Source organism: Chiroxiphia lanceolata, chromosome 29 (assembly GCF_009829145.1).
Source record: "Chiroxiphia lanceolata isolate bChiLan1 chromosome 29, bChiLan1.pri, whole genome shotgun sequence".
Classification (NCBI taxonomy): Eukaryota; Metazoa; Chordata; class Aves; order Passeriformes; family Pipridae; genus Chiroxiphia; species Chiroxiphia lanceolata.
In genome coordinates this window covers 1,227,806-1,250,090 of record NC_045665.1, presented here as the reverse complement: position 1 = coordinate 1,250,090, position 22,285 = coordinate 1,227,806, and the positions used below count along the sequence as shown (strand labels likewise).

Genomic DNA, 22,285 nt, shown 5'->3' with positions numbered 1-22,285 from the left:
GTGCTGCCCCTTCTTGCTCTTTCCCCGGCCCTTATCTCCCCCTCCCAGCGGTGCTGCTTCCCCTCTTCTTCCTTCCTCAGGGCCAGGACGCCTCATGAGGCGGGTGGGGGGGCGTCGTCCCCCGCCCCTCACGGGGACCCGCCTGAGGGAAAGGGGGGGGGGCGCGGAGCCCCCGAGCGCGGGAAACCGCCACCCACGGGGTTCCCCGGCTGCGGGCAGCAGGGGCCGAGCCGCGACCCCGCCGCTGATTGGCTGAGATTTGCCGCAGTTCCGCCCCTCCGCCTTCCCGCCACCGGCGCCCGCGCGCGGCGCTCCCCCCACCCACCCCCGGCCCTTCAGGCCCCTCATGGCGGCGGTGAGGGGGAAAGTACCCCCCGAGTGCCCCATTTCCACCCCAAAACAGCCTCTGCCTCCTCATGTGCTCCATTTCCACCCCAAAACACCCTCTGCCCCCGCCCCAAGTGCCTCCTTTCCACCCAAAACACCCTCTGCCCCTGCCCCAAGTGCCTCCTTTCCACTCAAAACACCCTCTGCTCCCCTCCCCAGGAAAGGCTTTTCCCCTCAGATTTTGGGAGCTTTGTGCCGTTGGTGGAAAACAACGTGGTTCTGAGTCCAAATAGAAAAAAAAAAAACCAAAACAAAACACCACAAAAAAACCAAAAATACAAGCCCTGATCGCAAAGGTGGTTTTCAGGGTCATGCGTGAGGAAGGGCAGGTTCAGCTGGGCTTTGGTAAAAATGCCCTTGGTGAAAATAGGAAGAAATTCCTCGTGGAATTCCTTATATTCTCTAGTTAAAGGCCAGTAGCAAGAGAAGTCTAAAGCATGTGTTTTCAGCCAGCTCCTGCTGCAATGTATTTTTGTAATATTCCCCAAATTTGCCCTGCTTTCCCAGGGAAATGTGGCACGTGCAGATTACCAGGCAAATCTCCCTTTTTCTCGCCTCCATCCCTACAGCAGACATTGCCCAATTCCAGATTAATTCAACCCAGCCACAGTCCCGAAAGGATTTGGGTTCATTTTTGTGACCCCCTGGGTCAGGGGAGCGATGATCCAGGGCTCCCACAGGTCAGACTTTCACAAAAGGGTTTGGGGTTTTTTTGGTATTAAAATATTGACCAAGAACTACTAGAACTATCCTTTGCCATTCCCACGTATTCCATGATGATGTTAGCTTTTTCCCCCCCTTTATTCCCCCTCAAATGAAATCAATTAAAAAAACCCCACACACTGAGGATATAAACCCTGAAGGTTTCTCAATGCCTGGCTCTCAGGGAACTCACTTTCAGCTTTCCTCAGCTGTATTTTTATGTGAGAACAGGGAAGCTGGCGTTCTTACGGAATCCCACGAATTCAGGAATTTGGGTTTGTAGAAAAGTGTAAAATCCTGCGAGCTGTGGAATGGAGCAATGAGAAATCTCAGAATGAAAACTGCCCCGTTCTACAGCAAACAGAGCTGTTGTTGATTTTGGCAGCAAGAGCTGCTGTACGCTAAAAATACACACACCAGTTTCACTGATCATACGCATTGCAAAGGTCTGAACCAAAGAATGAGACCCAAATTTATGAGATAAAAAGGATGCTCGGATTGTTTTTATCTTTTTCCAAGCCTCTTGGTTGTGCCGGGGGTTGCACCGTCACACTGGACGTGCATGCTCGTGCTCTCCATTTGTTCATGGATTGACTGGCACAAATGGAGAGTTGGGGCTGCCCTGGGGTTCTGAAACGCACTGGATGGGACAGAAGGAGTCAGGGACAGCAATCTGCTTCGAGCAGGACACAGCAAATATCCCTCTGCAGAGCCCAGGGCAGGGAAATTCCTGGTCCTACTGCTGTTGAGAGGTTTCTTGCTGGAGTTCGAGTTAGATCTCCTGGGGAACACTCTTCTGGTTTTAAACTTTAAAATTGCAGTTCATAACATGCTTCGGGTTCTGCTCTGAGTGTGTCTCATAAAAAAATAATAAAAAAAACAGCCGCAAAAATAGCAGAGGAAAGCCTTTCCTCCTGCTTCACATTTAACCGGCACAAATGAGGGAGAATCCAAAAATAAATGTTCGGCCACAGCAGCAAACCAGGAGAAAACCGCAGGACACATTAAAGCTGGGAACTCCTGGCACTGAGGAAAAGGATTCTCCTCTAGGAAAAAAATGACCCCAGAGTTCGAGTTTGTGTTGGAAAAGGAGCAGGTCTGTCCTATATGAGTGAAACATGCTCATATGGGGGGTTTGAGGGCCATTTCCTTCTAGCGTAGAGTTAATTCAAATAAAATAATCCTCGTGATGACTGAGGAGCAGCCAGTCAGGGCTCCTCAGCGCGGCCTCACTGATTTCTTCTGGCCATTTGTGATGCCACATCCTTGTCCCTGGGAATGTATCTTTCATGGGGATGTGGGGGACATGCAGGAATCATGTTTAATTAGGAATGTGAAGCTGGAAGGGAGCTCCTGGCTGACGGCGTATGGATACTATAATGTGTCTCTGCAGCAAGTGCCTGCCCAAATCCATTTCAGAATCACATTTGTGTCTCTCAGCTTCGTCACCGCGATGAGTCATAATTATTCTGTTCAAAAGTGGTGTTTCTTCTACGCTCCGTGTTTCAAGCGAGCTCCCGTGTCACAGCAAAAACTTATTGGTACCGACAGGAGTGACTCGGGTAATTTGCGTTTCCGAAAACCAAGAACGTTGTCTTCAGTCTGTTCTTTCATCAGTGTCACTGCTGGAGGATCCACACTAAAAGCCGCAGGATCAGCCTTGCAAATTCAAGTCTTGCCCCATTTTGTGCAAGAAGTTATAAATGTATTTAAGGACGTAATTGAGCTCTGACTTTTTAATGCCAAATATTTGGGGTGGCTCACACCTCCCATGCACACCCATCCCATGCTCCCACTGCAGTCAGTGTGGCTCCGAGAGCTTCTGGTGTGAAATGCTGGGTTTGGGGTGTGCTTTGAGGCACAGACTTGTGGATTTGAGAATGTTTTCTCTGGTGATCTGCTGAGGGGTATTTCCATCTCACTCGTTGTGTAGCACTGGGGGTGGAAGGCTGATTATTGGTGAAATTAAAGAGGTTTTCCCCAAGAGAGCCCTTTATTTCCCACAGCCATCCAGAGTTCCTCCTCATTCACATCCCTGCACAGATTGGTCATTCTTCTGTAAGCACCAGGAGGGATGGAAGGAGGAATTATTATTATATCAATATCTCTCTACTCTGAGTTTCTGGATCGCTGGAGGCTTCAACTTCTGCGGAACTTCTACAGGAAGGTTAAGCATTCTCACTGCAGAGAGCAAAAAGTATTTTCCTGTCAATCTGTGCGTGCCCTGCACGGGGAACTGGGCTCGGGCAGGGCACCCAGGCACCGAGAGGCTGCTGCGGAGCCCGTGTGTTCCCTCAGGTGCCACGCGGGGAGCAGGGAGGGGAAAAGGGTTCGATAGCTGCAGTTCCACGGGAAAAGCTCCCGACGGCCGTTCCCGATCCTCCCGGTGAACTCGGGCTGCAGGAGCCCCGGACTGGGAAGAACGAGCACTAGAGGGCACAGCGCGACCAGCGACGGGCGCGGGGTTTGGAGAGGGGGAGGCACAGCCCGGGTGTCGGAGCTGGCTTCCACCTGTGAGAGTCCGGGTGACTCCTTAAAGCGGCACATTTTGGAAGGTTCTGGGCTCGTTCTCTGCATTCGTTCAAGGATGAAAATGCAGCAGAGAATCGGAGATATCCCGAGTTGGAAGGGACTCTTGCCCAGAGCTGTCGTGGACTCCACATCCCTGGAGGTGTTCAAGGCCAGGTTGGTCAGGGCTTGGAGCAACCTGGGATAGTGGAAGGTGTCCCTGCCCATGGCAGGGGATGGGACTGGATGGGCTTTAAGGTCCCTCCCAATCCAACCCATTCCCTTTTTCCATGATCCGTAACAAACACACAGCAGAGCTATCTGATGAGGCAAAATGCAAAGTCCTTAGAAGGGAATTGCTATTTTGAAGGATGCAGGCAGCTCTGGGCTATTGGGTGCTGGAATGATTCTGGACATCCATGGACAGCTCGAAGAGCAGCACCTTTAACAATTTTCTGCAAAAACCCACTCAGGCCTCAGGACCCCAGGAGGGGTCTCAGGTCACAGTCCTGGAGTCTGAGTGTGCCTGCTGTATCCACCTGCTCCCTGAGTGATGGATCTATGTACGTGGGTAGGGAAAAAGAGCTGAGAGCAAGAGATTGAGAGCAGTGCCCAGGGCTCTCCTAAATTCCATAAGTGCCAACTGCTCCCAGGCCAGCACCGACCCAGCTCAGCTCGCCGGGGCCACTGCGGTTTGTGCTGCACCAGGAGACACTCCCTGGGTTTCTCCAGAGCAGCCTCCCCCTCCCTGCAGCCCAGTGTTCCTCTTCCCAGCCCACTTGCTGCTATATATAATCTGAGCACTGTCTACCTTTCTGCAGACAGAGCTGGGAGTCGTGCTTCCCAGAAGTTGTGAGATGGCACTCAGAGTCCTGTCGGTTCCTGGGGAAGCCAGCTCTGAGCACCTGCTCCGGGCTGCTGGCTCTCTGGTCCTTTCTAGGTCACAGGGTCACTTGGTTTGTGTCTGCTGGCAGGAAACAAAATGGTAAAGTTCGATAAACAAGAGCCCTGGCTCATAAAAATAATGTTTGGCCTTCGTGTGTCATATAGATCCTTTGGAAAATTGGTTTCTCTTTCCTTACTCAAGTCAGATATTTGCCTGCTGCCATCTGCTCCCTCCTGCCTTCCAGGGAAGAGTTCACCCACCAGCTCATCGACGAGAGCAAAACTAGACAAATACGGCTGAATTCTTATTTCTCCATGGGCTCATCTCCAGCTACTCCTACCTGCATCTCCTCCCCCGTCTGTCCATCTGGCCTCGCTGGCCTCTGTTCACACCACACCTGACCCTGTGCCTTATCTTCCTGTCACCCATCTTTGTAACCACAGACACATTCTGCTCTGTTGTGGATGGGCATTTCCACAGTGTTTGTCAGCCAGGATCTGCCTCACAGAGCCAAAGAACCCAGGACAGCAGGTCCAGGAGTTATCCCCTGGGCACTAATACCAGTAGTAGAGTGTGCTACTTCTGACGAGAGTGGCAAAGAATGAGGAGACATAGACAAACCACTGTAATTCCTTCTAGGATTTCAGCACAAGATGTTGCTTTTTATTTACAGTTTTTGTGTGAATTATGAGTAAGAGAGTAGAAAAGAGCCTTTTGTCAGGGGGAAATGTCTGACTTGGAGTCGTCAGCAAAGGCAGGGCGGAAGGAGTCCAGTGTGGTCCCAAGCTCCCACTGGAAGGATCGGACTCTTCAAACCAACTGAATGTACTCCAGCACCCTGAGGTGGGACACACAGACTGGAGAACACAGGAGAGAGTCTCCCACGCCTTGGAGAACTGGAGCATGTGCTGGAGGGACAGAGCTGACACTGCCTGGTTACACAACGTGGGGACACTTGAGGGGAGGCATTTGAAAACCTAAAGAGATGCTGTCTCACCTCTCAGCGTTTCCTCTGACAACCCACTCACCCTTCCTGTGACCCGAATTTGTGCTGCTGCAGCATTCCTGAGGCAGCTCGGGACCTCAGTTGTTCCTCAGTTCTAGAAACGTCACTGCCTGTGTTTTCAGACGCCTCGAAACCAACTTCCCTTTTTACAGTGCCACCAAAACAGCTTTCTGTCCTTTTCTTACTGCTCAGCAGTTTGGGAATGTTCCATTACGCAGAAAAGTCACCTGTGGGCTCAGGCCCTGGGATTTGGGCACTCCTGGGCCATGGAATAACAGGCTCAGAGTATGACAATGAATTCAGTACCTGTGAGGCGGGGAAGAGCGGTTGTTCAAACGCCGCCTCTGCCAGGTCCTCGGGGCACGATTTGGGATGAATCACCCCCTTCCATGTGCCCTTTCCCCGTGCCAAGGGCAAGCATGAGATCGCTGCGCTCAAAATAGGAAGAGGCTGCTCCGCCCTCGTGATTCCCGGCAGGTGAGCTGCACCTTCCCATGTCAGGGACAGCATTCCCGCAGGAAGGGAGATGATGCCACGGGGCAGGAGGAGGCACGTTATTAATTATCTGATGGTGCAAGCGACAGTGAGGAAGCATCCCCTGGTACAAAACATTCCCTAAGATCTTCCCGCTTCGTTTAAAGGGAAAATACAAACCAGAGGTGCCAATTTAGCTCCAGGGAGGAGAAGGGAGGCTCCAAACGGGAACAGACCAGGTGCTCGGTACCGGGTAGAGCGGTGAGGGTGCCAGGGAGGAGGGAGCGGGGTAAGGAGGATTGTGAACATATTTACAGCCATCTGGCACCCTGAATTATCCAAACAACGAGGCTGCTGGAGAGCTCACTGAGACACAGGGAGCGAGGGAAGGAAGGGTTGGTTTGGGCAGAGGATCCTGAGGGATTCGTTCTTTCAACGTATGTCTTTTGGAAATGTTTTGTATCACTTATAAGATTATTTATGTTGCTGGAGATGCAGGGAAATGAGACCAGAAGGAAACGGAAGGGCCACTCCTTCTGGAGTCTTCCTTCCAGGTTTCTAGAAATCAAGTCATGGGAAGGAATGATACATTGGGAAATCCTGGTTTCTTGGAAGGCAGCATCGGAGATAAGGAATGAATCAGAAAAGCTGGATTCCTCCTGATCTCTGCCACTGACAGGGTGTTGGTGTTATCTGAAGTCTTGCAGTTTTTAGTGGGAAACGTGCAAGTCATTTAGGAAAAAATCCCAGGTTCTAGAGCTGCACAGTAACCGTGTTAACACAAGGTCATGGTGCTTACTCAGAAAGGAAGAAGGAAAGTAAAGAACTGATGTTTTTAAGCACCAGTGTTAGGCTTTTATTAAGATGGGGCAGTCACAGCTTCTCTGGGCAACCTGTGCCAGTGCCTCCCTACCCTCACAGGGAAGAACTTCCCAAAATCCCATCTAAACCTTCTCTCTCTCTCAGTTTAAAGCCATTAATGACTCAGCCCATCTGTTGGGAGTCCTTTAAATAATGATGTCCACGTCTCCTCTGGGTCACTCCAGTCAATGCCAGACCTTTGCTCACTGCCCATGGCCTGTGAGCCACGGATTCCTCCAGCTCTGAATGGTTCCCTCTGTCTGCCCGTCCTGCATGTATGGGCTCTTTATTCCAGCCACAGGCCCAATTCCATCAGCCCCAGGGCAGGGGTTTGGAAGGAGGGATCACCATTCCAGTGCAGAACTCCCAAGCCAATGGTGTCAGGGCGGGGGGGCTGAGCTCTGCACTTCAAACTGTGGCTCATCTGGCCTCTCCCAAACACCCCCAAAAGTTAAAAAAAAAAATTTAAACCCCCTGCCTTCCCTCTGAGCAGGGGTGAGTTTTGTCAAAACAGAGCAAGAAGTTGTTAAACACGTTACAGACTGAGGAAGTGGAAGTGTCACTGTAATTTTCAGTCCCTTGGGACATTTTATAGAGTCAAACAAAACAACAGTGTCTGAAAGCACCGGAGATTTGCCACTCCTGGGCCAGGCTCAGGAAACACTTCCAAAAGGTCCAACTACAGCTGCACCTTTTGCCCTTTCCTTACCAGGTGTCACTTCAAACAGCTGCAGTGTTGAAGCAGCCCCTCCAGCCTCACAGGGAAGGGAGTGTGGGGATGCTCTGAGCCTGACAAAGAACTCCCCAGCAGCTCAAACTGGGTTTAGGGAAAAGAAATCCAAGGCACTGTACTGCATATTTCACCGAAGAATTCCCTCTTAAAGAGACAGGAACACACACAAATCTCTACACATGCATATTCCAGGGACATATTTGCACACGGGTACATCTGACAAACAAAACCCCTGAGCTTTTCCCTTTTCTCTTTTTTTTAGGGAAGTGGGTCTGTTCTTGCCGAGCTCTAATTTGAAAACCCGGCTGGAACTTGTTAAGTCAATAATTATTCTTGTGAATGTGGGTCAAACTATTTTCTGTCTCTTCCCCTCTCTCGGGACGTGGAAGAGGATTGGATCCTCCAGCTCTCCGAGGCTGGAAGCACCGCGCTTCCCATTTTACTTCCCAAGTCCAAACCTTCTCTTTTTAAGGCATCTGCCTTGGAGGGAAAAAAAAAAAAAAAAAAGCAACAATTTCTGCAGCCTCCTCCATCAGTAACTCCAAGAAATCCTTCTGCACAGCAGGAGCCATCGGCTGTGTTGGAGAACCGTGTTTATCCACCCCCTCCCCAGCCTGAGAACCCTCTGCCATGAGTCACTGCTGTTCCTGCTCCACTCAGGGGTTTGGGGGATTTTTCCAAGGCAGGAAACTGCTGGAGAAACTGGACTTTATCTGCCATAATTTTACTCCTGTTAACTGCTTTGTCAGGTGTAATTCCAGCCTGCAGGAATAGCCCAGTGCTGTTGAAACAACATGAACCTGATTCTGCTCCACCGAGTTTTGCCTCCCTCCAGCAGTGTGAAAGTTGCCTCCAAAGAAGTGTAAATTCTATTTAAAGCCACCAAAGGCCTCTTAATCGGCACCTCCTGCTTTCCAGAGGCCTCTCAGCGCTGCAGAGACGCTGCAGCTGCTCCCTCTGTCCGGTCTGGCTGGCCCAAAATCTGCAGTGGGTGAAATTTGGGGCCGCTGTGTGTCACATGGGGCTGACCCAAAACGTGCTCTCCGGGCAGGAGCTGTGCCTGCTGGGTCAGCTCAGGCTGAGCTCAGCCCCCCTGGCTTCCTGGGGGGGGTTATTGGGTTTTCAGCCCCCTTTTCCCAGGTTGTTGGATGCGATGATTCCCCTGGCATTTCATAGAGTCATGGAATCATGGAATGGGTTGGGCTGGGAGAGACCTTAAATCTCATCCAGTCCCACCCCCTGCCATGGGCAGGGACACCTTCCCCTATCCCAGGTTGCTCCAAGACCCGTCCAACCTGCCCTTGGACACTTCCAGGGATCCAGGGCAGCCACAGCTTCTCTGGGCAACCCGTGCCAGGGCCTCCCCACCCTCCCAGGGAAGGATTCCTTCCCAAGTAAAGAATTCCTTCCTAAGGTGTCTCGAAAGGCAGAGGAGGGAGGGAGGGAGGGAGGCAAGGAGGAAAGGGGGGGGGGGGGTTGACTAAAGCCTTTGAGGCGGAGAGGGAGAAAATAACCAAAAAAAGGCGCTTTGGCTGGGAGGGTGGGTGGGCTCCTGGGTGCCGCACGCAGCCGGGGTTCCTCGCTCCGCGGTCCTTATTTGGCTGGGAGCGGGAGCGTTCCGGGGATTGGCTGTGCCGGGGAAGCGGGCAGGGAGGCGCAGGGAGCGGAGCCGAGCGCCAGCTGACGAGCGCAGCACACGCTCGCCCGCTCCCCGGCATGTGTCGAGCAAATTGCAGCTATTTTTACAGGAGACGCTTTGCCTACATCTTAAGAATCCCGTCCCAATCCCGTCTCCCTGAAGTGTAACGGGAAACCCCTCTTCCCAGCCCCCCCTTCGCCCTGTTCTGCACGTGTTTTCAAGGCGCAGTTGGGCAGAACCCAGACTTCTTGGCCATTATCAGACTTCAGACTTTGCCTGCTCTGCCGGGGCGCTCTGTGTTCCTGTAATGATCCAGTGTTTTGTCTCCGGAGCCGACATAATTGCGGCGCTGGACAATACCGGCCCTTTCTGGGAACGGCAGACGGCTGCTCCGCTGCTGGCCCGGCACGGCCCCTTTGTGCAGTGTTGTTCCCGCATGGATAGACCCACCAGCCGGGGGGTGATGCACAAAGCCACGTCTGTGCTGCCCTTGGCTTTGCGGCTCCCCGGGGCTCCCTGCCCCGTGCCAGCAGCTTTGGGAATGCCTCCGAGGGCAGGGGGCCGGGCAGGGAAGGCAGCGGGGAAGCAGAGGGGTGAGGAGCGGGGCAAGAGCCCTAAAACTGCCCTTCTGAGGAGCTTCAGGGCCTCGCTGCTCCTGAAGAGAGCAGGGCAGGGTGGCTTAGTGTGCCAGGGGTGGCAGCATCAGCAGCTGCTCCTGGTGACCTTTCAGCTCTTCCCCCTTTCCAACATCACACAGAGCAGCCCCAAATTCTCCAAGGGACTGTGCCAGGACAGAGCCCCACAAGCTGCACATGTAACGCTGGGGACCAGCCTGGACTTCCAGCATCTTCATGTCCTGGATAATGGGAACTCCCAGTGCTGCAATGATTGTTCCGGAATTCGAGGAGAGTTGCTGGGGAGGGAGTCAGAAAAACAGCATCTTGCTGGTGCTACCTGAGATGCAGGAGGTCACAGGAGTTTGGGGACAAGTGGTGTCCCTTCAGAGCAGGCCAAGAGGGAGCTGGAGTCAGAGACAAGGCAAAAACTGCTGCAAGGGCCGGATCTGAAATCTGTCAAAAAACTTCCAGGAAACTCATGCCAGCAGCAATAATCCCCCAGTAATTCTAATGGGGGAGTGGGAGAAGAACTAATTAAAACCAACCAGCAACCTCAGCAACATGAGCCCAGGAGTGAGGATGAGCAGCCCCAGGAACGTCACCAACCTCCTTCCAGGGGGGTCAACCAGGAAAGAAAAGAGACAACACCGACCACGACCAGGAGATAACTCAGTGGGTTTAATATTTTCGTGGACTATTTGCAATGTAGGTAACGGAATTAGGTTTCCTTTTAAAAAAAACCAAGGAACAGTTGGATGTTGCCGTGTGGGTGAACCTGTGAGACATCACCACATCCTGCTCACAGGTGTGAAAGCTGAGCCAGCCCTCGAGCCGAGCGCTCGGCGTCACCTGAGGGATCTGAGCTCAGCTCTGGGCTCAGCTTTCCTTCCAGCGGGGCTGATCCTGAGCCAGGGCAGCACAAGCACAGTACCTGCTGCTGTCTGACTGTGACACCTGAGAGAGCAGAGCCAAACCTACCAAACCTGCTGCTGTCTGACTGTGACACCTGAGAGAGCAGAGCCGAGCCCACCGAACCTGCTGCTGGCTTGTGGTGTCCGGCTGCTGCCCCCTCAGCTCAAAGAAAAGGTAAAAAATAAAAGAGAAATGTAATTTAAAATCCCAAAGCCCCCCCAGCCCCCTGTGTGGGCTGTCGGATCCAAGGCTTTGATCCTCTGGTTGCACAGAAGGGAAGACACATCACTGCTACCTCCCATCGCTCGGGGCCGAGGGGGTTTATGAGGCATCCATGGCCTGAAGGGATCAGGGTGGACATGGATTGCATCCCTGCTGCCCTTCCAGAGGCTCTGTGTGCACCCCAAAGTAACAGCTGCCAACCCCAGATTCTCCAAGGGACTGTGCCAGGACAGAGCTCCACGAGCTGCCCATGTAACACTGGGGACCAGCCTGGACTTCCAGCATCTTCATGTCCTGGATAATGGAAACTGCCAGACACTGGCGGGGATGGACACCTTTTATGACCTTTTCGTGTCATTTATTTCCAAGATGAGCCTCCAGGTAAAGGAGCTGTGGTCTGGGACACAGCCCAGACACGGGAGCAGCAATGCCAGGGCTCGTCCAGTGCGAGAGCCTCCGCCCCGTGGGCTGCTCCAGGCAGGCACGGGCACTTCCAGGGAGCCGGTGCTCGCTCCTGCCCTCCGAGCACGGCACAACCCGGGGCCTGTGGTGCAAAGGGAGCTCTTACAAAGGAGGTATAAACTGTAACTGATTTATTGGAACACAGGGTTGATTCATCAGGGGATGCGCTGGAGGAAAGGAAGGGTCCAAGCTTTGAGAAGCAAATTTGGGTGAGAACAGGCACCTTTTCACTCTTTTGAACACTGTAAATAATAATAATTAAAAAAAAAAACAAAACCAGACCAGACAGCTGCCATCCCCGGTCCCTCCCTCCCGTCCCAAGGCTTGCCTTCACATCATGCTCTTCCTGAACTGCGACTGTGAGCTCTGTTTGGGCTTCGAGTCTGACTGCTGCAGCTCAAACTGTTTGTACAGGTCCCTCAGCTCTTTGATCTCCTGCAGCACCCTCTTGGCTTGGCTCCAGGTGGAGGAAGCCTCCCCCAGCAGCCTCTCAGATTCCTGCAGGATCCTTTCAGAGTCCGACTTGGAAGGTGATGAGGAAGAAGAGGTGGTGGTGGTGGTGGTGGTGGTGCTGGTGTTGGAGTCCTTGGTCTTTCTTTTGCCTTCCCCGTAGCCCTTCACCTCTGTCAGCAGTTCCTGAGTTTTTTCCAGTTTCAGTGCAACCAGTTCCTGTATCCGGGACAGCTGCTCCGGCTCTGCCGAGGCAAACTGAGCCTCCAGCCCCCTCCTCAGCACCGCCCGGTGCGCGGAAGAGTCCCGGCGGGACAGGATCTCTTCCATGGAGGCACATTTATTCTTTTCTGAGTACGAGAGCTTTTTGGGGACCTGCGGCGTGTACATGGTCCCTTTGTCAAAGGAGTCCTTGCGCTGCCCGGCCCTGTCCCACGAGGTCACCTCCCGCCGCGGGAGGCTCCCCGTCCGCCCTTTCTCCGGCGCCTTGGTGTTCTCCGAGTCGGAGCGGCGCCGCCCGGCAGTGAGGTGTGCCATGGACTTGTCCAGATCCACCCGGAAACTCTCCTCGCAGGTGCCGTGATCCTCCGGAGAGGCGTCTTCCTCCTGGATCAGGTCGAGGGTCAGCATGCCGTCGGAGGTTGAGGTAGATGCCTGGAGGAGCAGAAAGCAAGAGTGGGTTGGCACTGGAACGGCTGCACCTGCTTCCGAGGGTCTCCACACCACGGATACACAGCACAGAGAAGGAGCAGGGATGCTCCCTGCTCCAGGGCCCGGGTGTGAGGCTCTGGCTGAGCTGCAGGTCCACGGACCCAAACCACACCAGCCCTCCCTGCTCGCCCAGGAGCAGCTCTACAGCTGTTCCTGGCAGGAACCTGAGGGAGCAGGTGTCAGTGATGGCAAACTGGGACTTTGCCAGAGGGTTTGCACTGTGCAATGGTCCACGAGAGCAGAGGAGCTGGTGACCCAGAGCTGCCCTGACGGCAACCCTCAGCTCAGGCTGGAGCTCCAGCACCAGCTCTCCTTGCTGGAAAGTGGAACACTCCCAAGGGAATTTCCCCTGGGGTTGGTTGTACTTACCACAGCCATCAGGTGTCCCCGCGTGGGAGGGCGCCGGGAGTGCTGGATCTTGGCCCTGTCGCGCGTCGGGTGGGCGAGGAAGCTGTCCTCTTCCACAGTGACCTGCAGGGTGACACAGGCAGGGTGACCCTTCCAGGCTGCCCCACCAGCCCTGTGCAGGCCAGGCTGGGCCCCAGGGTGGGCCAGGCAGGGGACAGAGCCTTGTGGGCTGTCCCTTGCCATCGCTTTGTGGTCAGTGCTGGGAGGATCACACCATCCCAGACCTCCTGAGAGCCCACTCTGCTGTGTGTGGGTGCAGACCATAAAATCCCAGCAGCTCTGCTCCCCTTTTTGCACCAGGAACAGAGGGATCAGAGGGGCTGCTGCTCCCCAGCGGTCTCAAACCTTCCCCCAGGATGAAGGTTGAGACAGGGCAGCCGGGCCCCGGCCCCGAGTGCCGCTCACCTCGTCCAAGATGCGGTTTTTGGCGCGTGTGATCGCAGAGTTGAGGGCGTTAATCCAGGACTCTTTCTCTTCCGGACTCACGGCCAGGAAGATCAGGTTTGGTGCCTACAAAAGAGGGAATTCAGGTCGGTGCCAGTGACTGAACTCACACAGAGAAGCTTTCACGCGGGCCCTGCCCAGAGAGAGCCCCATGGCCTCTACAGAGAAGGCAAAGGAGACCTGAGCCTCCAGCCCTGCAAACGGCACTGCTCCACCACACACAGCAAACCCCAGGACCATCCACATCCCTCCTTTCCCTACATCCCACCAGGACCATCTGCATCCCTGCCTACCCCCAGAGCCAATGGCTCTCAGGCTGCCCGTGTCCAGGCAGGCCCCACGTACCGTGTTTCCAGGCTGCCTGGAGTGGGCGAGGGTAAATTTGCTGTGGTTCTTTTTGCTTCTACTTTTGGACTTCCTGAGCTCTTCACATTTCTCGTAGTCACTCAGGTCGAACATTTCCTGTATGTTTTTTTCATCTTTTACCTGCAAAACAGCAAGAAAATTAGAGCCTTGCGGGTGTCGGACGGAGAGGCTGCTGCTCCAGCCAGCAGGATTTCAACATGACTCTTTGGAAGGATGGCATGAAAGTCACACTTTCCCAGGTTAACTCCTGCCTCTCCCACCCCCAAAGTTATTGGGACCAGGCTGAAAGGCCGTGCAGGTGTGATCAGACACAGTGTTCATGCTTTGGGGACCCTCAAAACGAGCAGGATTTACTCCAGCTGTGAGGAGGGGGTCCTGTGTGCCAGGAGGGTGTGGAGGCAGGAGGTGCTGGAGGAGGTGGACCCTCAGCTCTGATTCAAAGGGACAATCATTCTCTGCAGACAGTGGAACAAGAGTTGGAGGGATAAGGATTAGCACTTCCTATTTTTACTCTGTGCTGGCAGCTGACTCCAGGGGTGGCTCCCAGAGTGCTGACACAACTCTGAGCCCCTGCCCTGAGGAGGGGGCTGTGGGCAGAACCCAGCAGCCAGGGCAGGAGCTGCCAGGCTCTCACAAGGCCTTCAGCAGCCAGGGGAAGGTTTTGAGAAGGAACAGAGTGCTGGGGCTCGGCCCTCACTGACAGAACCACTTCTTGGTGTCCTGTAGAGAGTCCTCGAGTGACCACTTCACAAGATCTCCTGCTTTCCAGGGCTGTTCCCCAACACTCTGCACTGCCATGGTGAGATGGGCACCTGGCAGTGGGTTGGTGTCCAGAGGCTCACATTAGAGATGGGACTTACACAGGGTTGCTGAGGCTGCAGCTGCACTGGGGAGGCAGGCAGGGGTCAGGAGGGCAGGCAGGGGTTTGAGGGGCAGGCAGAGGTCTGGGGGGCAGGCAGGGGTCTGGGGGGCAGGCAGGGGTCTGGGGGGCAGGCAGGGGTCTGGGTGCTGACCCCTGAGCCACCAGTGCCATCCCTCAGGCACACTTGGAGCCAAAGGGAGATGGCAAAGCCCTTCCTCTTCATCACCCTCCTAATGCACCATCCTCAATCTCATTCCTATGGCAGGGCAGCTCTGCTCTTCCATGGCAAACGGGAGGAATTAGGGGACTGGGGTGGGAGAGAGCTTGGGTTTGCATGTCCATTACAGAGAGCACTGCAGCAGGCCCAAATCCACATCCATCTGCTTAATCCGACTCCAGCCGGTCATTCCAGGCTGGATTGGTGACTGAGGGTGTGTAACTCAGGTGCCAGGAAGGCAGATGGTGGTGAGGTCTGAGCCCTCAGATTTCCTGAAAGGACTCCACCTCATTTCATACATTTCCTCCCCAGTTTTGGGAAGCACTGAAGGAATTTCCCATGATTTTTCCATAGAATTTTATCAAAGAGGGTGACTAAACCAGCTTCCTAACCAGAGGCATGAACAAACTGACCATCTGGCCCTGCCTAATGACTGCAGTTCCCCTCTGTCCTTCTCCTTCTGCTCCTGGGTGTGTCCCCAGGATCCAGGGGACACTGGTACCACCATTCCTGATGCCCTGGAGCTGGTTCCTGCTCGTGACACAGCCCCTGTGCCTGGGGGTGAGAACAGATAATGTCTGGCTGTGCGTCCTCCCCGTGCGCTGCTAATCGGCTTTGATCTCTTCCCACTGCCGTCCTACAATCCACCTCTTTCCAAGAATCCCGGCTGAATCCAGCCCGACTCATTTGCAGGAAAGGCCAATCCCCTCCGAGCCCCCCCAGCTGTGCCCCCCGTGGCTGAGACCGGAGCCCTCGCTCCAGATGTTCGCCCATGTAGGTCACTGGGGCTTCCCCGGCCCTCCCCTCCCTCCTCCCTCTTCCCGGAGCTGGGATTTAACATCCTGCCCCCAGGAACACCCGAGGGAGGCTGCAGGATGGAGCAGGTGCCTTTGGCTCGGGCAAACACCCTGCAGCAGGTGCAGCTCGTCCTTTAAACATCTCGGGATGACAAAGTGCCAAGGCTCTGACACCGCGTTTGGGCACGGGGAGGGGACCCTGCTCCCACCAGAGTGTGGGGGACCCATTATAAAACCCTTAAAACTGGGAACTGGCAACATCCACAGATGGGTTCTTGGGGGAAGAGGGTCAGTGGCAGCAATTCTGGGGGGAAGGACAGTGGGACTCTCCCGGGGGGTGTGGGCAGCTGATCCCCCTCCCACACTGAGGTAACAGAGCACCCGGTGTGCAGAGAGGGAAACTGGAGAGAAGGAAGGTGAAAGGCAACTCCAGAGGAACCACCAGCTCTTCTGTCCTTTGTGGGAGGCTCCTGAGGCCCAAAGGAGAGAGGTGGTGGCATGGGGGGCAGCTCAGGGACAGGATTAAGGGGCATCAGCCCCTGCCCTTGCTGTCTGCTGGCTTAGCTGCCGTGTTCTACCTGCTCGAGGCAGACAAAACAGCTTCACCCTGGGGTTCCACCTGGCTCCTGCCTGTGGCCAGCTGAGGGAAGGGAAACTGAGGCACAGGGAAGGAATCTGAAGTGTCCCACAGCCCTACAGCAGGGGACATTAGACCCTGCAGCCATGAGACCACCCAGCCCTGCACCCCCGGCAGCTGTGCCGGGGCCGGCACTGCTGACACTGCTGGGATCTGAGGAGAGGAGCTGCATTCCTCACACTCCTCACACTCCTCACACTCCTCACACTCCTCACACTCCTTCCCCTGCAGCTGCTGCCTGCCTGGACTGGGCCCAGGGACCCCAGCCCTGGCATTCCCTGCCCCTGGGGGTCTGCGGGCACGTGGTGGGTCAAAACACCAGCCATGGCACCCAAACCCCTGCTCTGGAAGGTCTCAGCTATCTGTGCTTCCAAAGGTCTGTAATTAGCTGTCCTTGGGTGTTGAGGGTCCCTGATGTGGGTTAATTAACTGCCCCTGGGTGTCTCACTGACAAGAGTTCAGATTTCCTCCCTCACCAAGCCTGCAGCGACTCCGAACCTCCTGGACTTGGGGCAAGGCTGGTTTTGGGGCCAAACCAGGCACAGAGGGGAAGGGCAGATGGTCAGTCACTCCATCCTAGGATTTTTGGCAGAGATTTGCCTTAGCAGTTCCCTAATGGGACACGGACAAATGCGGAAGGTACAGAAAATCACAAGACACCCACTGTAACACACCCACGGGACACTCGGGAGGTCACGGCACAGCTCAGGGTGTAACCAGAAACCTCCAGACTCTCAGTGGAGCCAAATACCCAAACATGGGCAGTTTCAGGGCCCGCGAGTTCCCTTCACAGGCTGCCACCAAAGTTTCACTTCCTCCAGCTGAGCAGCTCTGCCCCAGGAAGGGACGGAGCTTCCTGGCTGAAACCAGGCTGTCCCTGGGACAGGGATGAACACACGTGTGTGCAGGGATGGACATCTCTGCAGACCTGGCTGAAACCAAGCTGTCCCTGGGACAGGAATGAACACTCATGTGTGCAAGGACATCTCTGCAGACCTGGCTGAAACCAAGCTGTCCCTGGGACAGGAATGAACACTCATGTGTGCAAGGACATCTCTGCAGACCTGGCTGAAACCAGGCTGTCCCTGGGACAGGGATGAACACATGTGTGTGCAAGGATGGACATCTCTGCAGACCTGGCTGAGACCAGGCTGTCCCTGGGACGGGGATGCACACACGTGTGTGCAAGGGACAGAATTCCTCCCCAAAATCCCATCACGCCGTGCATGGCAGCGCTCACCAAGGGCCACAGAACCGAGTGTGCCAACACACCCCCACCGCCCCCCCTGCCAGCAGCACGAGCCGAGCTGGAACAGGGAGCGGGCGAGGAGCAACAGCTCCTCGAGTGCTCTTGTGCTAATTGAGCCGATGCCTTTGGTAGCAAACAAGGGAAGGCTCTAGAGAAGCGTTTCCTCATCGCCCTCCTCACCCAGAGCCGTCTGGCAGCCCCCGGCTTCCTGCGAGGAAGCGCCGAGCCCGGCTGTGCGTCGGCCCGGCCGCCGCTCCCGGCGCGGGCAGGGGCAAAGCTGGGCCAGAAATGGTGAACAATTCCCAGAAATGTGCCGGGGGGGAGGGACCGGCGCGAGGAGAGGGAGGGGAAAGAATGCAAAAGTGGGCTTAGGAGGTGGTGTTGTGCTCGGCAGAGCTCAGCCCTCCGCAGATCATCTCCGCAGAGCTGGGTTTGGCCGGTGACCAAACGCTGAATAACGAAGGGGTTTGGTGTCAGTTCCCGGAGTTCGGCTGCCGCGGGGGAACGGAGTGAGCTCCTGGTTCAGGAGGTGTCAGACAAGTCCCACAGCTTCCAAAGGGCAGCACTCAAACGTCCTGTTGGCGCTTTCCATCAGCTGGGCTGAAAAACCACATTTCCTCTCCTCTCCAGACTTGGCTCTGCCAGGGAGAAGCCCAGGCTCCCACTGGGCATTCCCAAATTCTCCTGACAAAACTAAATAAATCAGGGCTGGTCTCTGACCTGCAAGCCCAGGTCCTAGGCGGACAACTGGAAAAGCAGACAGATTCCCTGGAGGAATAAGTGTGGGTACGGATGGGATTTTGTTGTTAGGGTGAATTCTGGAAACCTCCCCATCCCACACCTCAGCCCGTGCTCAGCTCCGAGCAGTTCTGCTCCACGCCCTCTTCGTGCAGCATCACCACCTGCCCTGAGCCGACATCCTTCCTGAGGGATCCCAGCATGGGACAGACAACTCCCTTTCCCGTGTGCCTTGGGGAGATGGGATTCACTGCCCTCCTTCCCAGATGGAGAAATGCAGGCAAAAGTAAATAAATGTCTGGTTTGAATTCATTTAGTGAGTGCGTGGCAGAGCAGAGGAGCTTCCAGGCGCCCTGGGATTTAACCCTGGCAGAGCTGAGGAGCATCCACGAGTCCTGGAATTTAATCCCTTCTGCTCTGAGCTGGGGGGAGGGCTGGAAGTGTGGCTTCACCTGCGGAAGCACCTGCCAGTGCTCTGGAGCAGCTGCTGAGCGTGAGGGGAGCTGGCAGGAAACACCGGGGCTGCTACAAGAGTGAACTCATGAGCTCCATCCACCAGATCTACGTTGCTCTAGTGGCTTTGATGGAGCAAAATCATAATTTATAACACAGGAGGGCTTTGATCTGTGGCAGAAATAGGCAGCTGAGTCTCCTCGCTGCAGAATCAGGTGAGATTCAGACCGTCCCGGGGCCGTTTCCACTCATTTTCCCATTTATTATCCAGGGGGTGGGCAAGGGGGTGGCCTGGCTTTGCCAGGGAATAAGTGATGATTCTCCAGCCAGCACCAAACCCCTGTTCTGAGACCCTGGGAGCAGGAAGTCTTGGGAGCACCCTGTGCACACACAAGCCCCGGGAACCCCTCCACTGAGACCCTCAGCATCCCAGACCCCCCGACAGTGGCACGTTCCTCTGCACCGCAGGCACAGAGTCACCCCAGTGCACACCCACAGCCAGATGTCACCTCTGTGACCAGCAGAGAGTCACCTCAGTGCACATCAGCACCAGATGTCACCTCCATAACCACATCTCTGCCCGACCACAGATTCTTCCATATAAAGACACGGCAGCCGCTGCTGCGCGTTATTTATGGTCCCTCACACACACGTGGAGCCCCGGAGCTGCCTCGGGCCCAGGAGGGAGTTCTTCCCCGTAAGAAACACAAACACAAGAGCTTCTTGTTCAGAACAGGCCCCATATGGCTCCTCCAGCCTTGCCCCACTCCTGGGCTCCCAGCACACCTGGATTTGAGCTGTAGCTACCTGGATGTACTCAGGAGGGACAGACAGACATCTTTTCCCTGCACCTCTTCCCTATGTTGATTCTTGTTCAAACACCTTCTCTCTTGGCTTGTCCAGCCTGTTCCCAATCCCATCCCAGCAGTCTGACTGTGTTGGTCTGCATTACTGCTGGGAAATTCGGGAGAGCCACAAACCACGGGGGATTCGTGCCACTGGCTCTGTGCCTCTCACATCCATCCAACTTTCCCGATCCATAAATGTGTCTATAGATCCATCACGGGGTTCGTGTCTCGCTACCACCAGCGCTGTCCACAGTCTCTAATCCTTCTCTCATCACCTCTGTTTACCTGAGCGTTCCCAAGGCACTGACCCCTCCACCCTGCAGACAACATCCAGTCCCTGTTCCTCTGTCTCTCCCTGGCTCTGGAGCGGCCAGGAGGTCGATGGGAGCGAGCTCTGGAATTCCAGCACACAGCTCAGCACAACCTGGGCATTCAGTCCACTTTTTAGACCATCTCTGTGTTCTAACAACCCTTGACCCTTCCATGTGTGCCATGCCCATGACTCAACCAGCCTTAAATCAAGCTGCCCCTTCCACTCTCCAGATCCTGAGCTGGGCCAGGCAGCCGTGCATCCAACCAGGGTCCAGCAGGGAATGACCCCCACGGAGGGAAACCCAGCGAGACCAGGGTTTTACCCTAAATTCCCTGACCTGGAGCAGCCCCTGTGCCTACTGTGGGCACCGGTGCAGTGCTGGGATGTCAGAGGGGACCCAAGGGAGGAGGGCTCTGGCCAGGGGAGTTCTCCCTGATGGATTTATGGAGACAAAAAGCGCGGGGGGGGCCGTGCAAGGACAGCCGGGTGCCGGCTCAGCCTGGCGGTCACATCCAATTACCTCCGATGTCAACACCACGTTAAACCCCAAACCCCGGCGAGGAGACAGAGGAGGGGGAGAGGGAGGGGCACGTTGTACAACACGGTGTCGGATCCTGGGGGAAATTTCCCCGTTGTCCTCTTGGCACGGGGGAAAAATACCAGAGATCGACCCGTAAATGGCTCGATTCCAGTCGGCAGAGCGGAGTTATTTCCAAATGGACAGTGAGCAGCTGGGAACAAGGCACTGTCGGGCTCAATGAGGGAGGACAGGCACAGAAGGGAGCCGGCATTGCTGTCGCCGCGGCAGGAAGAGGGATGAGGGCTTAACTCTCGCTAAGTGAATCCTCTCGTGTCTCCACGCTGGGAAAATGTCTCCCAGCAGAGGTGTCTGGGAGAGTCGCTCTGGGAGCCGAGCCTGACCCGGCCGGGTCCTGCCGGCGCCAGCTCGGGGAGAAGAGAAGCCCCCGAAGAACCTCCTCGGCCCGGCTGGCGCTGGAGGGGCGCTGGGAAGGGCCGGGGCTGCTCCTTTTCATATGCAAAGGAAGGAAGGGGGGATGGGAAAGGAAACTGAAACCGATCCTACCTCCTTCTCCGAGATGTAAAGCTGATCTCCCTTCAGAACCACATAACGGTTTTTCCAGATTTCCCTAAAAATGCCTTTCCCGCAAAATTTCCGCACCCAGCCGACCTTCTCCGGCTGCACAGGTTGCTGGTTTCCATCCTGGTGCCCCTAACACAAAGGGAGAGGGAAGAAAATGGGGGAAAACGGGATTATTCTTGGTTTTACACTCCTCTTCTCCCCCCACTCCTTCTTTGCCCAACTTTCGCCTCCCCCTCCCTCCGGCCCCTCTCTCCGCCGACGCCGGGACCCGAGTCCTTCCCCGGGGTCACTCCACGGGGATTTTTGTGCCGCAGACGCGAAGCGGCACCAGCAGCACCGGGAGGAGGCTGCGAGGACCGGGCAGGGTTCCCTCCGCGGTTATATAAGACAGGCCGGTGTCTCTATCGCCTCATCCAGCGGGCATTTACCCATGGAATGGGTAAATGGGGGGGGGGTTGGGCGGAATTTAAACCGGCTGGATATTTTTTTTTTTTTTACTGCGGTGAAAATTGCATTTTTCCGCTTTTCATGAGCAATTAATCCAAGAGGTGAAACCTACGGACGGTTCATATGTGGGATTTCTCCGTAGGCAGCGATGGGATCGCTGGGTGCAGCACACACACACACACACACGGCACAGAGCGACGGATTGATGGTGCCGCTGGATTTTATGGTTTCCTTGTGTTCCAAGATGAAAACTGCCTGCCTACATCCCCCAGTGTCCGTGACGGGTGCGGGATGCCGGAGAGGCGCTGGGCAGGGGCAGGAGCTGGGCCGGCCGCGGGGTCCGGGTCTCTTTGGGTCTGCTTGGGGGTCTGTGCGGTTTTTTTTTGCGGGGGGAGCCCAAGCGAACACCTGGCCCCGGAGAGACAAACCCCCCTCCCCAAAACATCCGGGAGCCTCCCTCACCCCGCCGTGCCCCGGGAGAAGAACCGATTCCACTCACCCTTTTCGCAGAATTATTTTTTTTCATCGTTCCTTGGTGCGCTGGGAGGAGGTTTTATTTTTTTTTGGGGGGGGGAAGGGAGGAGGGAGCCGGAGGAGGAGAGGGGGCTCCCGCGGCCTCCTCGCCGGAGGGGGGGGGTGGGGGGAAAACACCCCGGGGGCTCCTCCTGCGATCGCGCTGCCTTCGCCCCGCGTGGCTCAGGGCCCTCTCCCGTTACACGGCGCTCTGAGCCATCGCCAGCCCCGCCGCGTCCCCCCCCGCCGCCACCATCCCGCAGCTCGGGGGGCTGCGCTGGGCTGCGCCGGGCTCCCGAGCTCCATCTATAGCCGCGCGCC

The 22,285-nt window shown here is 55.6% G+C and overlaps 1 protein-coding gene across 1 annotated transcript; it reads right to left on the bottom strand.

Moving 5' to 3' along the window:
* Positions 1-11,283: 11,283 nt before the first annotated feature.
* On the bottom strand, positions 11,284-22,285 carry PLEKHO1 (pleckstrin homology domain containing O1). Its single transcript, XM_032713268.1, has 6 exons — positions 21,951-22,285; positions 20,987-21,133; positions 13,768-13,908; positions 13,384-13,488; positions 12,940-13,041; positions 11,284-12,513 (listed from the first exon to the last, which is right to left on the bottom strand). The coding sequence occupies exons 1-6, from the start codon at positions 21,975-21,977 to the stop codon at positions 11,740-11,742; spliced, it is 1,296 nt and encodes a 431-aa protein (XP_032569159.1). The 5' UTR covers positions 21,978-22,285; the 3' UTR covers positions 11,284-11,739.